We start from the raw sequence: 15,799 nt of genomic DNA on the forward strand, positions 1-15,799 counted from the left end.
AATGAGATTTTTAAGAGTTTACCAACACTCTGTTTTGCTAACTGGTTATTCCAAAGTGGGTCTTTTTCTATTAGCCCTGTGATGGACTGGTGACCTGTTCAGGGTGTACCCTGCCTCTCGCCCTACAGCTGAGATAGGATTCAGCAACTTGTAAATGCGTAGCTTTGAACTAAGAGGAATAGTTTTTTAAAAAAAATGTATGATTAAGGACAAGCAAACTTGATTACGAATGTGTAAGTTGCTTTTATTATTCACTGTAAATAATAAAAATGTTTACTATTAGGACGGTAAACAAATCGAACACTAGGTATGATTAACACTGTTCAAGAATTTATTCTTTTGTCTTGTTTTTTAATCTGGTGGACTACATTAAAAAGGTCTGCTCATGACAAAGTGCTCTGTAAGAAGGCTCAATTAAGCCCAAGTCATCCTACACCTTTTAAGTCAATACTTCATTCTAGTTTTTGATTCATCATTGTTTTTGTTTTTTTCACTTCTGCATTGCAGCTCTTTTTGAATGAGTGGTGCTTTCACTTACAGACAACTGTAACCACTCTTAAATGTTTATGTGACGTTTCCCCCTGAGTTTTGTTATTAGTGTAAAGTTCAGTTTTAACTGATCTTTTGTTTTGAAAAAAACATGTCTATATATAATCACAATGGTGTTGACTTACTACACCATGACTAAGGACCCTGCGTGACAAGATTATGAATCTGTCAGCTTATTGGTTACCTGCAGGAAGTGGATGAAGTAGCAGAGAACGAGCCGGTTGAGCTCAGGCAGAGATTGCACCACGGCAATGGCCGCCACTGGGTCATCGCAGTTAGTGACGCACTGCTTGTAGAAGTTCATGGGGATGAGGGGTTCTTCCAGCTCCCGATACCATAGCTTCATCAGAGAGGCTGAACGAGACATGACGAGAGATTTTTTTTAATAAAGAAAAAAGTTCAAGAAGAAAACAATCAAATACTTTAAATTTAAAAATCAGTGCTCACCAGGAACATTGGGGTCAGAGAGGTTCTCTGGAATCCTCCACTGGTCTACTTGGAGCTTCAGTGCATTTACTTCATCAATATCTCCAGGAACCCTGTGGATAAAAAGCAACCCTACAGTTACAACCAGCAGCCACAAGAGGGACCTCTACTTCTACTCTGCACATTCTTCATGCCTGGTGGCAAAATCCATTCCTCACGCACACCCAATTGGCCTCAAATGTGGCCTGGTGACTCTTGCTTTGTTTGCTGTAGTTGTATGAAACAACACAAAAACAGAATAAGCAATATAACCAAACAACACCCTCCTCAGGAATTTCCCTATGTAGATGTTTCACAGAGAGAGATCTGCGTAAAGTATGTTTAGTGAAAAGCAAATGTTTTCTAAACAAGTCAAGATGCTACAGGATTGCATTTTGCTGGAGAAAACCCTACACAAACACTCGGCTGTGAAGCTCCCACGTGCTTGTAGGCTTAAGCTGTAATGTAAACACATATCATGAAGTATCAAATCAAAACAGTGCTTGTCCTGGGAGTGTTTTTTCTGCTGTCTGTTCTGTGTACTGTGCTCAAGGAGAGAGCGCTGAGAAATACGTGGCTAAAGGAGACCACACACATACGTTTAGATGCACTATACATACAACACAGTGTGCACTATGGTACATAAGATCCCCTTCTAATTTTCAACACTGCACAGTTGCTGCTTGAGTTGAGGCATGTCATTGACTGAGTTGGGTCTGTCTTACCTGAAGATGCCCTCTGTCTGAGCTCCGCCCAGAGCGAGAACGTACTGGGAAAGCTGAACCTGCACCCAGGGCAGTTTCCTGTCTGGGAAGAGTTCACTCTGCCGCTCCATCACCTCCTCCAGAGAACTGCCGAAAAGGGAGGGAGTGACAATAGCCCGTCTGCTGTGGTCGATCTCCTCCAAAGTGGGCTTGCGTAGACCCTGGAGGGTGAGAAGGAAGCACAGGGGGAGGATTTACAACCTGGGTATATCAGGGGCCGTGATACTAATGATGGTTGTGTCTGCAGCTGTGCTACAATGACTGGGTCTGTTTATGTCTATACCTGTGACTGTAGGCATACCTGTAATTACGTTTCTCTCTGTGACGCTATCTAAGATGATTCACATCAGACCTTTAAAACTGATATGCCTGAACTTTTATCATGTGGAACTGAAACACCTTGATAGCTCTTTTTATTCTTCTAGCGTACCTTTTTGCCACCGGTGATTGCAACCTTCTGCAGCTTCCGGTGGCAGAACTTGGCATAGGTGCTGATGGGGAGGCCTGTGGGAGAAGGAACAATATGTAAACCCCTTAAGCGTCAGGCATTACTGAACACACAAAATAATAAATGATTGAAATTCTTTCCCAAGCTGTTTTTCCCCACTGATGTCACATAGAGTATCAAAGCAGGCACTGGTAATTGGAGAGACTTGTTGACAGTGTGATTCTGGCATATGGGGATTAAAGCAGGCCCGGCTAAACTGTCAGGCTGAGGGAAGATTTACTGCTGCTGAACAAAAGCTCAGAGTCAAGATCCAGCCCACACATCCAACGTTCAGGTGATTCATCAGCACACACAGACATAAAGGCCTCTGGAGTGAATAAGAAGCACAGAGGCTTCCCGTATGCTACCTGCCCTAAAGCAGGGTCCAGATCTATCCTGGATGAGAAATGCCTAAAAGAAAAAGCTGATTCAAAAAGCATCTGATCTTCCTAGAAGTTTTCTACACCTAGAGTTCACGAAAGAATAGAGCGCTGATTATTCAGTCATCTTTTCAGCTCATAAAAACAAATATCTACATATTTGTGTAGTGTGATAAATACTTAAACTCTGAAGCTCTAGTGCTGTATTCACACTTCACTCTATCAAGAACCTTAATCAGGCCCAGACTGGACAAATTTACTGACAATAATTTAAAAAGTAACACTTTCCAGTGCATTCCCAAAAATCCCAAGAGTCTACAGATTTATAGCAAACAGGTGACTCCTATGCAAGTTTGCAACTTCTGCTAATCTGCCCACGTCTGACTATAATTATGTCTAATTAGCAAGATCATACCAATAATTTGCCCTTGATCTTGGCAAAGATTGGCTTTCCCCCCACCCCAAACAGTTCCCAACATCAGGGTTCCCAACATTTACAGGAAGAAAAGCAAGAGTGTAGAGCCCCTGCACTGCAGTGAGAAGAATGGGTTTAAACACTAGCGGTGGTCTATATTTACATCAGACTTGCTGGCATGAAAAACACAACACCCAGGCAACCAAAGCCCGGGAGAAATATGAGCTCATTAAGAGCTTGAGTGTACCGTACCAGGCTGAGAACGGCATGACACCTGTCGACACATAGACTGAAGGGAAACTTAACAACAACAAAAACAGAGTCATTAAAATAAAGAGAAGGCTTATGTCTCGTCTTGGTCATTATTTGCAAAATGCTCCTCCAAGTGCTGGCTGAAAACAGCCCTACTTCTGATCCCAAACGTGTAGATGTTTCCAAGGCCACACTAGGCCAGACCTCAGCTTTAGTTCCCATGTTGGACTCCCACACCTGCTGCTCACAGCTGCTTGTTGATCTAGTCAAAACACAAAGTGCATGTTCCAGCTCTGTAACCCACCACACAAACAGCAGCTTTCTTCATACTGTTTTTCTGCTTGTTGGCGGTCATCGGGATTCTTTTTGGCCATTAGAGTTACTCAGCGAGGTTCAGTGGGCTTTCTCTTTGACCCATTAGTCAGCTGGAGGTTTTCCAGCGTAAAGCCCTGAGTCAGTGAAGTACAAAGCGTGTAGCCGCTGTTGTTGAGAAGATTGGGTTCCTCTCTGGTGACATCATCACCAGAGCTGGCAGTGTGGGTTGGTCTAATGAGGGCACGTGCTGATGAGTAGCTATCCACTTAAAAGGCCGTCTGACAAACAAGTGGCAGGGAGAGAGAGAGAGAGGCCGCTGATACGAATCACAGTGTGGCCAATTGTGTCCAGGGCCCCATGAAATTCTCATCCTACTGTTTTTCAGCTCAACTCTCTAAGAAGCCATTCATGGTGCCGGCAAGTACATCAGCATGTACTCGACCGACAAACTGCACAGTGCTGCATTTTCCATCCCACTCAGAGCGGTCACTCTGCAGGGACTGATATATTTGATTTGTAATGGCTTGCTCTGCTTGGACTCCAGACATGTTTTAAAGAGAGTAGAAAAACATCTTTAAACTTATTCCCCCGCCCTGTCCAAGAGATAACCATGACCAAGTGGGAAAAACTGTTTCAAAAAGTAATATGTTGGACTGAAAGGGACATAAACAAAAAAAAGTACCTTCTTCCTCCTCTGTATTCTGTTTTCGCTTCTTTCTGGACTTTGAATTCTTCTTAAGCTTTAGTTCCTGTTGTTCCAGTATGAATTGGGTCACTACGAAACACACACAATAGCAAAGGTCAAATAAATATCAGTTAGATAAAAACAGAGCCAATAGTAAGATCACACCTCATCATACTACACTTGATCATTTGGAGAAAACAGAAATATAATCCGAATGGGAAATAGAAGGGGAAGGAGGAACACATGAGAACTATTAAAAAAAAAAAAACAGGAACTACTTTAATCAGACAACACAGGGAGGTAAAGAAGAAAGAAAGGTGACCCACCCTGCTGCTCAGTCTGAGACTCACATTTCTTGTCGCTGGTTGGCTCCGTGTGTCTCTGTATGTAGCCTTCCAGGTAACAGCGGAACTTTGGGGAGGGGGCAAAGAAGGCCAAGCTGACGGCCATCAGCTCCCAGCCTGCTGCCAAACTTCTGGGGCTGGAGTTGCCTGTGGTTTGCCTCACCAACTGCACGTACAGTTCGTCCCGCAGCCCCGGCATGTCCCAGCACTTGGTAATGATAAGCAGGGCGCAGTGACGGCGGTCGAGACGTGAGGGCCTGTCTCCCATGTAAGCTTGGACCAGCTTGAACATCTCGCAGGCCTCCTTCCTGACAGCGCGATTGCTGGTGATGAGCATGGGCTTTTTGATGGACCCGCGGTTCCAAGACAGCATGTTGGCGATGGAGACCCGGCGCCGGAAGAGTCCTTGTGTGTGCATGTTGAGATGCTTGCTGGCCCAGTCCTCCATGCCAATGTCAGGAGGTGGGGGCTGCCGCAGGGTGGCGTAGGAGAGTTGGTAGGCAGACCCTCCTACTCTTCCACTCGCACCATCACCTCCTTCTGCGTTGTCGTGGTTGGTGGGGCGGTGGGGGCCCAGGGAAGCAGTCCGTCCATCCACCATGCCTTTCTTTCTGCTCTCCAACTGAGCCTGCAGCTCTAGGGTGCTGGCCTGCAGGGAGGACACGGGGTGGACATGGGACAGAGGAAGTAAAGGAGAGAGGATGTGAGGCAAGAGTGCAGCAAATATGCAAACTGTGTGCATGCAGCTGCAGCCTTTGAGAGGCAGGTTGCTTTCTGCCTACTATGCTCGGCTCTGCAGTGCTGGGACTCGAGGGGGGACTGTTGCAGGACTGGCACATTTATTCCCTAATGCCAGCAAAGAACTGAAACAGGAAGAAATCTCCACAAATCCTTATGAACCCTGTCCTGAACAGTAGGTGAGCACATAGTGGCACCAAAAAACAAACAAAAAAATAATCTTTTTCAACACTAACTGACTTACATCTATGCTCTGCACAAGACTTCCCTGTGATCCCTGAGGTTGAGTTCGTGGCCATGTAAATGTGAAAGGAGCACCTTGGCTCTCTATTAAGAGAGCCAAGGTGCTCCTCGTCTGTGACCATGTGAATCCAGTAACCGACGTATATCCCCCAAACAGCCAAGAACAACACAAACCCTGAGCCAAAGCTCAGATTTACTAATGGGACCTAAAAAGCATTGACATGTCTTTAATGAGACCCTGCGGTACTATGGAAGTGATGAGTGCCAGACAAGCTGGGTTTCAGATTTTTGTTTCTCAGTCAAATAAAGCAGGTCTGTGATTTGGCTTTAAAAGGAATCCACTACAGCTTTAAAATAGTACTAGATGAAATGAACAAATTGAATGCTTGATGAAGTAGAGAATACATTTTACTATGTAAAAGACTCATTTTAGTAAATTAAACTGTTTAGTTAACAGATGGATCAGTACAAGGAACAGTGGGAACAGAAAAGGATTTGTTTCTGTAAAAATTGTTCCAGTGCATTCTTTGAAAAGGCTGAGTCGCAGACCTTTTTAGTAAGAAAATAACTCTAGCACTACATTTTCTAGAGTAGAGTTTTTGTAATTACACATAACCAGCTATGATCTATGAGTGACATAACAGCAGGTCTGAGGAACATTCCAGGACAGACTTAGGGGGCCTTGGCTGTTGTCAAGCAGGCTATAGCTACAGTGGTACCAATAAGCCGTGGTACCAGTCCGCCTCTTAACTCCTTGCCAAACATGGGCCATATGGGCCACAGTGGCTCTCCTTCCTGACCAAGGGAAGCCATGTCCTGAATCTTTCTGGCCTGGCATGGGCCCCAGATGCCCAAGCACAGAGCTGGCATGTGAGTATACAGTACCTGCAGGGCAGGGCAGATGGACGGTGGTAAGAGGATGACAGCTATTGCTGGGATTGTGGCCATTATTGTCAGTGGTGCTCAGCCTGCTCACTGTCAAATGTCCTGGGGACATTTAGGCACTCAAGACTGGAATGTAAGAGGCATTACTCACAAAATCCTCTAATTTCTTCTCAAAGAAACGGATTAGGCCTATTGTTTTCATCCCAGAGGCAACCGCTGCATCAAACATTAATCACTGTGGTTTGCAGAGGCGGACTTAAACGGCTTTATATAGAGATTTTAACATTTACGGATGCATGAGGTGTGTGCCTGTTGATTAGAAGAAGCAGACCTTGGAACTGGCTGCTACTTACATTAGTCCAAATAGAGGTCAGAAATTTGTTTTTCCATTTTCACAGAAATTTTTTATGGATACCTTTTAATAAGCCATAAGACCTCATCATAAAAAAATACCAAATTATGTTTAAAAAAAAAATATAACTGGACCTAATAGTAAAGAAGAATATTACTGCAAAAAATTGTCTGTCACTCACAGCTCTCACAGAACATACAAACTTGATGATATAAAAGCAGCAGCTAAATATTCCCATATACTTTATTCTGACATGTCTTACGCTCATTTGACAGTGAAACTGATTTATTTTTCCTCCTAAGATAATGATTCTGGAGAAATATCAGTAACCAGAGCTCAAACAGAACAAAGCTGAATCCAAGCACACCTGCTGAGGAAAACAGACCACACAAAAACAGTTGATCTCTTAATCAAACAGGCAAGTATCAAAACACTGGATAAGAGCCCTTATCTTACAATCGTAAGTAGTTGTTTGTAACAAAATAAACTTTTTGCTGTTTGCGTCACTCATTCACCAACCCACCCACAGACCCACAAATACACACAGAAACATAAGGGGGTTACCTGGGAGGGTGGTCCTGGGGTCTCTGGTGACGACAGGCTGGCCTGGCTATTGACACTCAACTCCAAGGTATCCACCTTTTCATAAGTTCTTTTCTGCCTCCCTGGCATTTCCAGAGGAGTCAGGGCTGGGTTGTCACAGGTACTTGCCCCTTTCATTGTCCGGGGGCCCCCAGTGAGGTCCTCTCGAGATGCGCACCTTCCTGCCGACCCCCGTCCCCCTCCTCCTCCGTACCACCTAAGTGAGTCTGCGGGGGAGCGTGTCCGAGCTACAACAACCCTCTCCCCCATCTCTGGATCCAGCCCTGCTCTCACCTCTCTCATTGTGTTGGAGCGACTTACCACCTCCCTCATTTCGGCCATCAACCTCTCATTGAGGGCGCACAGCTCCCCACTGCTGCCTACTGACCCTGGCCTACCTCCTGCACCACCACCGGCTCCCACCCTCCTCCTGCTCTTTCGCCTGAGACTCGGGGAGGGGCCAGTGGAGTAACCAGAGTCTTGATAGTTTGCTGTGGCCTGCGGGGTCGAGGAGGGGAAGTCCTGAGAGGCCTGGCTGCTCTGCCTGCTGTGCCGAGCCTCCATGGCGCGCTGCACAGTGGCCTCCAGGACCCGCCAGCTTTGTTTCTTGTCCAGTGAACTTGGGCCTGGCGTTCCTGGTTCCCTGTCCCTTAACTGACCTCGACCCTGCTGTAAAGAGTGAGTGTGGGGATGTGGATACGGTTGAGGCTGCGTCAATACAGGGTCTTGCCTGGAGGTAGGTGAAGGGGAACGCGTGGGCACAGGAGAGCTGGATAGAAGCCCCTGTTTGGGGTCCACGTTGACCATGTGCTTGATACACTCCAGGCCAGCTGGGCTGTAGTCGGAAGCAGAAGGATTTCTCCTGTGTCTGGACCCTGGATGAGATGAAGCAGGTTGCTGGAGGAGTCTGGGTTTCTGGAGACTATGGGTAGGTGTCAAACGAGACAGAAGTTGTCCATTGTACAAGTGTGCCCCCTCCACCTCCATGTCTGTGGGGGGTTCATCATATATAGGGCAGTCTGAAACTGGCTCATCATAGATTGGAGCAGTGCAGCCATAATGGGGAGAGACAGGGCGTGGTGTGCTCGTCTGTGACCTGTGAAGGAGTGGACTGGGATGGCTACTGTCTGACGTCACCAAACAAAAGCTGCCGTTGCTGGCTTTTCTCAGGTGATGGGCCTGACGTGTGTCACCTGTCATTTTGCCGGAAGGGGCTGTTTTATATCCCTGTGCAGAGCTGAACTGTCCCCCTTGGGCCTTGTTGCAGGAGGTGTGGAGGGTGAAGGTATTGGCTTTATTTTGCTGGAGGTTTTGCTGGATTGCTGGGTTGGGCTGGGTGCGGCTCATGCTGTTCACCTTCACCAACATGGCTGCCTTAGAACCAGGTGCTGGCTGCCATCTTTGAGAAGGATCCCTGAAAAAGGGAAAACATGCACACAATGAGATCAGACAAATAATCAAGTCTAAATAAAAACCCAAACATCAAGAGGCAGTAAAAATCATGTAATCATATGTATGCAGTCATACAGCCACTGGCTAGGTTTCCTCTACTCTGAAATATTCACTGCTGACAGGGCTGGGAAAAAAAATCTGCAGCAATCCACACATTCTTCTCCAAACATTTCACTGACCTCCAAATACTTAACTCCATTTTTAGTCTGGCAGTCATAATAGCCATGCCAAAGCATGGGACAATAACTATAGTGTGTGTTGTAGCAAAAGAGGCTAAAAATAATGACTCTCTGAACATATTTCACTGAAACACATCCATTCCTCCTCACGCTTGTCTCAGATGTCTGGAGAACATAGTAAGTTCAGTTATGTGTAATATTTGATATTTTTAAGTCTTGAAACACATTTGAAACACTAGAAAAGCAACTGTGACCATGGGAAAAGAGGTTGATCTGAGAAAAGTCAGGATTGCAGCAGTGGGCAGATGATATCTTGACTCGGGTTCAAAGTGCAACTTACTTGAAGTTGAACTTGGCTGAGAGGCCAGGCTAATTTATAAACCAATGCCCCACTGCTAATCCCAGCAATGTAAAACAATCTGCCATCAATCTGGTCACACTGTTCTGGTCTGCTGCTGCCTCATAATCTTCCACAGTAATCAGGACTTTTCATTCCACAGTTGATCAGAAACTTGCCCTCTTAAACCAGTGAGCGTCTAAAGCCGGCACTGTTGCACATACATGCATGCTTGGACACAGACGGTGCCTGGTCCGAGGAAGTCATGTGTAGCAACACTAAACCAACAAGCTCAGAGTATCTCCTTGCTTAATCAATGTTCAAAGAGGTAAATAAGTTTAAAGGTAGGCAAAGAACACTTACCCTCCTTTCCTTTAACCACTACTTAAGATTCAGTGGGGTAATTGATTACATCAAAGCTAATCGCCTTATGTCCCGGTAAATCCAACACAAACGCAGATCAGTGGAGACAAAACCAGTGTTCAATGGCTTCCCTTTTCCAAGTGTACTGGGACTCAGAAGAAAGTCTGGCTGTAAAGGCAGGAAGAGGACGCAGAGGGAGGAGAGAAAGAGGCAGAGGGACCCCCCCTCTCCACCCCACAACTCTGGAACAATACTTAAACGATTCCCCTGAGGTCCTCCAGCCAACGGCAAACTTCCTTTAGTTCTCCTAGCTACAGCTCAGTCCTCTCTCTCTTTAGACCCTGTGCCACCCTCCTCTATAGTGTGAGTCACACCATCTCAGCCTTTTGAATATAAACTTGTTTTCATCTTTGACCAGTCCCACAGACTCACCGTGCGTGCAGAGCCTGTAAACAGCTGGGACTCAGCCACCTGGCCCCAGCACCAGAACAGTGTCTGCCCCCCACGACCCAAGCACTGACGGAGGGAACGCCACAAGACCTCTGCCTTCCCAAAAACAATCGAGACCCTTTACAGCCTAAATAAAAGACTCACAGACAGACACGTGTGAAGACGAGCTCTGATGGATGAGAATCACCCCACACCACCCACTGCTGACTAGGTGACAGCTGTAAACATGTGAAACCCCTGTGTGTGCTCTTTGAAACAGTCCGTGTTTTCTCACTCTGGGGGAGGTGACACAAAAATGATTGCCACCTCAGTACGTGACACACAGGTGACTGTTTAGCACTGGTATGCTGTAGCAACACCTCTCACACATGAAACAGAGCTTTTATCACAACTGGTCTTCATATATACACCAGTCTAAAACATGAATCTGTCTTCTGTATTCCTTCTGGGAGCGTCACAAACTTAACGAGGATTGACTCTGACATAGTAGTGACCACTACTTCCTGCCTGGGGAGGTTTGGAGAGAGAGTTTCTCCATATACAATACAAACAGGAAATGCCTAATGCAATGTTCACATGCTGTGCCAAGGCCGGAAGAGGGCTTATAAAGACTTTCTAATATGTCTGACTTTATAGATGGAAACCAAATAATCTTTAGACCTAAGCAGCCCTGTACACTTTTCTTTATCTTCATGGTCAAAAGCCAACTTTATGTCAAATAAAATATTACCCTTTACTCCTGTGTCCACACATTCAATAAAACACACCAACCTCTGATTAATTCAGCAGCATCCTTTCCCTTGTGGATTAAAACAACTACAAAACCTGTTAGGAAAATCTTGCTGACAGTTTGTAGAAGTGAACAACTGTCAAGATAAAAATAATAACAACAAAAATAAAAGCGAAACCTATCATTTCTCTTGGCTAATCTCTTCTTTCTTTTTTATTTGCCTGCTATTGTTCCACCCAGGCTCAGAAAAGGTGTAGAACATTCATTGTGTGCTGCCCTGGCGCATTATGTTAGATGCAAACAGGGTTCGGTGCGACAACCATCAAGTTCGTGCGGAGGCTCAAACTCCAATAGAAAAGCTGTACAGTGCTTTCCATTTCTGTTTAAAACCCTTAATCTCATTACACAACTCCAGCATTTGCATATCAAAATAGCTCTAGTGAGCTAAAGTATGAATATTACATCTGAACCAAATGAAAGACAAACACAGTAAAATTGTGAGAAACTACAACAGCAACAACTGGCTTAAATGGGAAGACTTTTGCTGGTGATGGCTGAGGGTTGAACAGACCAAGAGAGAATAGTGTGAGCATGTGTAAATGAGAAGGGGTGGGGATTAGTCGTGGGAGAGTGCAGCAAGGGAATGAGCGGGAAGGCTAGAATTCCTCAGGGCTCATTTAGGGGCCTTTGTGGCATTGTGAGGGAGCCTCACACAATGCATGGCTGTGCCATCGTCAGGGAAACGCCTCTGTCAACGACAGCCATGGAGATCAAGAAAGGGGAAGACAACGACCCATCTTCCACCTCTAGAGTCATTCGGGCTCTTACGTAACACTAAACAGGCCTGGACCTCATTTGAACAACAATCAAAGTTGTTTAAAAAGGGTGTGTTGCCTGCTGGTAGCCTGCTGGTCAGGTGTTTACTGAACATTAGCTGCAGGAGGGGATTATGCACAGCAATTTATCACAGTTGTTAGAAAGACATTATAATCATCATTGGGAGTGTAAGAGCTCTCCAGATTTATTAGAATCTACCAGTGTTTGCAAACAGGGAATTTCCATTTCAGCTACGTCTTGGGCACAAAAGATAGCTGCATGCGACACATGTTAACACATGAATAGCATACTGAATGCATTTGAAAGCCTTTCCATCAGTTAGCATGTGAGACTTACAAGAAGACAGAGATATGTAAAATAACACAAGGTTATTTTATTCTGCCTTTGTGAAAACAACTGCATAATCTGACCTGGGAAACAAATCAGCGAATTTGAATTAGTGTAAGCAGCTCTTTTGCCTCCCCCATCTACACAGTCCAAGACACCCCTGTCACGTTTCTGAATACTAACATTTGTCCCTGTGATCTTCTGTGCTGCTACGGGAACACGGCTGTCAGGAGATCCATTTCTCTTTTCTTTTAAACATAGACTAACAGTTGTTGGAAAAGCCATCAGCTGAGTCATTTTGCCGGATATGGATTTGGAAGTTCTTATATTCCTCCTGAGAATAGTGGGGGTCTGAAAAACACGGGTTATTATTAACATTGGCTGGACAGGAAGAGGAAATGAGGTCGCACAGGCCAAGCTTCTGCTACACAAACACCTCGGAGCACAGACCAATGGGATCACTGCGATCTGCGTGGAGGAAGGAAACTAAAAAGACAAAGATTCGCAGAGGACAATGCTGTATCCACTACGTCAGGGTTCAAAGCTCATTCTACGTCCCGCTTGTGAATAGCCCATCATATAAAAAAATTATTAAATTAACACACATGAAGAGCAAAGCTTTAAGCATTTCACTTCCTACAAGATACCTTGAGAGAGCCCAGTTGTCCTGAAACAGCTGAAGTGACGCACGTCCCTACTATGAACCAAGACGCCTACCAGCTGTGTCTGTCTGTGGCTATCGAAGCCTGAACTAATGGGGAGTGCCGGGATAGGTCAAAGGACAACCACTAGATTCGTACTGAGGGGAAAGTGTAAGGCCAAACCCAAGTAAATTCCAGAGAGACTCGCCCCAGGAATTTGAAAGTATATCTGCGACTCCTTTTCTGAGGAGGAGTCAAATTATAGCACAGCGTGTATGACATTATTAAAACAGCTGCCTGTTCACACATCTAAACACACACACAGACCCTTTCATAGTCAGTCTCTAACACTAAAAGATCAGAGTGATAAAATAAAGTACAATAGTGGAAACTTTTTAAGCAAAAAAACCCAACAACCCATCTTTGATATTTCAAGTCATCTGAGAATCTGAGATAGTCAGAATTACGCCTGAAGCAGCTCACATGTGCTGCCTTGAGTTCTTTATGAAAACAGTTAAAATATACCATCACAGAACCCGAGAGGAAAGTTATCATTAAAGGAAAGCTTCAATGACATCTCAAACAGAGCAAGAGAGACTTTTGTCTGTGTCAGCGAGACACACAAGACTAGCTCTGTGATTTAGTTCAAGAAAGCCATAAACGTATGGAAAACACAGAAGGAAACCGTAAGAGAACGAGCGTAGAATAAAACTAAACAAGCACACTGTCGATGCTAACCAGACCAAAGTACAGGATTACAAGTTCAACCTTTTTCCCCACAGTATTACTTTTATGTAGATGTGGAAAAAAAGAGAGAAAACCTTTATTGTTACAGGCAGACTTACAACACCATCTGCAAAAATCTTTTAAAAAAAAAGAGCTTACCACACCACGAGTGTAGAGATGAAACAAGTCTGTCCAGTATGTATGTTGTGGCTACATCCTCACAGTGGCAGGAGATGAAAAGCATAAGGAGCTTCTGCTCTGGCAGTCAACAGGCACACAATGTGTGACTCATTAAAAAACGTAAAAACGTTATCGACCCTATAAGACGTCTCCTCATTTCCTAAATAAACCCACTGGTGATTTCTCCCACATGAATCACTGCCAGTGAGTCACAACTATATGAGGGGAAGCCGGTTGTGCTTTTAGCCTTTTTATGCTTTTGCTTTTGAGTGTGTGGTTAATTTTGAAAAATTCCCTTTCAACAAATTCCCAACACAAAGTGAAAGAGAAATTTAAAGAAAACGTTTCCAGTTCTGTTTTTCACTTCTCGTCAGTTCATGGGGAATATTTTTAAAAGTTGGTCCCCTGGCTTCCTGAAAATAAATCAGACTACAAGAAACCCAACATCCCTTTAAGTAAAGTCAGTGCACACTCGTAAAAGCAGCTGTGCCGACTCCTCTTTGATGTGTAGAAGCTTTGCTATAAGCTTGAACATAACTGCGCACACTCTGGTACTCAGATAGAAAATGGCATTTTTCTGCATCTTCACAAATCCAAAGCAAGGAAAGGCGACTTTTAAGTGTCTAATGTCAACGTGACATGCTTTGACTGAATTGCTGGTGCACCGCTATATCATTACAGGGCTAAATGAGAGGGCACATTCAAGTTATTGGGCGTTCTTCTCTAGTCAGCATACCTACACTTCCAGCTCAGAGAAAGCGTTCAGTTGACTCTGAGGGGATAGCGGGGTTTTAAGTGAAAGCCTTTGTTCCTATTAGTGGTCTATTATACACCCAGGGTGGCACGAGAGGCAAAAGAGTGCTGCGACCCTGATGTGAACCACCTCGGTTCATTTCTGGGTTGTCTGGCTGTCACGTGTCCTCTGCAGACTTATAACATCTTCTCAGCCTCAGCAGGTCTCCTCCATGGAGGGAGCCCACACACATACACTCAGGTCACACACACTTTCTAGAGTCAAATCTCCCACACATGTTACCTGGTTAATGACAGCACAGACCTGCACATGCATTAAACAGCTAAGTGAAATTCAAGACAGATGTTTTAAGCCATCTGGCATATGACACCTTTGTCTGCTGCATCATGAAAAGAGATCAGTTAGTCACGCCTTCCTGGCCATAACTAAAGTAGTTGGCATGTTTATCTCTGAAGAGCTCGGTACTTCCCAGATGAGCTCTAGACTAAAACACTTTAAAAAAAAAATTCCCATGACATGTGATAAGACTCGGCCAATGAGTAACAAATTGGGCACGCAGGTAGTTAGTTCATGTGCTTTCACTTCCTATAATCACAAACTAAGACAAATACAGATATGAGCTACACAGTAAGAGGAAACTGCATCTGTCAGGCTGGAATAATATTATAGTACAGGGTGTGTTGTTTGAAAACTTTGGAAACTATTTTGAACAGATTTATTAATAGCTTAAAACAAAAGCCCACCAGCAGTGGAAAAACTGGAACTGACCCATCTCCGCAATGTATAGCATTGTTTTCAAAGGTCAGAAGTGAATAAAAACCCTCTGAAAAAGAAGAAAACTATGATGCAAAAACAGACCTAACGCAATGAACGCACTGCCTTAGGAAAGTGACAAGTTGTGACAGGAAGGAGAATGGCAAGAAAGGGAGAAAAAAAAGATGGGTGTTAGATAAACTAGCTAAGCTCAAACTTTGTGTTGCTCGTTTATGGTGAAAAACAATATTCAGATTTGCTCAATATGTGCGCCAACATTTAAAACAATTACCAATCCCTTTCAGAGGTTCATACATTTAATGAGCTTAAAAACATTACTTTTAAGAGCTTATTTCCATAAACTTGAAAGAAAATTCATATGAAAATAAATGGAAAAAAGTTAAGAGACCAGCAGAGGAGATCTGTGATTGTGGACAGAAGCCACATTGTGAAAATAAATGTGGTACAATAATCACTTTATCTCAATTATCTTGTTTTCAAAATACTTGAAATCCAGTATAAAATTTCATGACATGACTCCAACCCAACTCAAACCACTGTGACTCCCCCAACTCTTCTTCTCACACATTTTTTCCTGTCATTATTAATAAAGT

General features: G+C 44.3%; 1 protein-coding gene across 5 annotated transcripts in view; it reads right to left on the reverse strand.

Moving 5' to 3' along the window:
- The window catches only part of arhgap46a (Rho GTPase activating protein 46a), a 30,410-nt gene that overhangs the window by 1,817 nt on the left and 12,794 nt on the right, over positions 1–15,799 (reverse strand). For 3 of the 5 annotated variants that reach the window (XM_084927648.1, XM_084927650.1, XM_084927651.1), the window contains exons 3-9: positions 7,439–8,870; positions 4,639–5,305; positions 4,310–4,402; positions 2,209–2,282; positions 1,740–1,939; positions 997–1,088; positions 734–903 (exon numbers count right to left, since the gene is read on the reverse strand). In XM_084927648.1, coding sequence (XP_084783774.1) covers positions 734–903; positions 997–1,088; positions 1,740–1,939; positions 2,209–2,282; positions 4,310–4,402; positions 4,639–5,305; positions 7,439–8,870 — 2,728 coding nt within the window. Of the gene's footprint in view, positions 1–733; positions 904–996; positions 1,089–1,739; positions 1,940–2,208; positions 2,283–4,309; positions 4,403–4,638; positions 5,306–7,438; positions 8,871–9,787; positions 10,579–15,799 lie in introns of those variants that run through there. The other 2 variants (XM_084927652.1, XM_084927649.1) reach the window with 2 other exon arrangements.

This window comes from Perissodus microlepis, chromosome 5, assembly GCF_051167445.1.
Source record: "Perissodus microlepis isolate ML-2025 ecotype Zambia chromosome 5, ASM5116744v1, whole genome shotgun sequence".
Classification (NCBI taxonomy): domain Eukaryota; kingdom Metazoa; phylum Chordata; class Actinopteri; order Cichliformes; family Cichlidae; genus Perissodus; species Perissodus microlepis.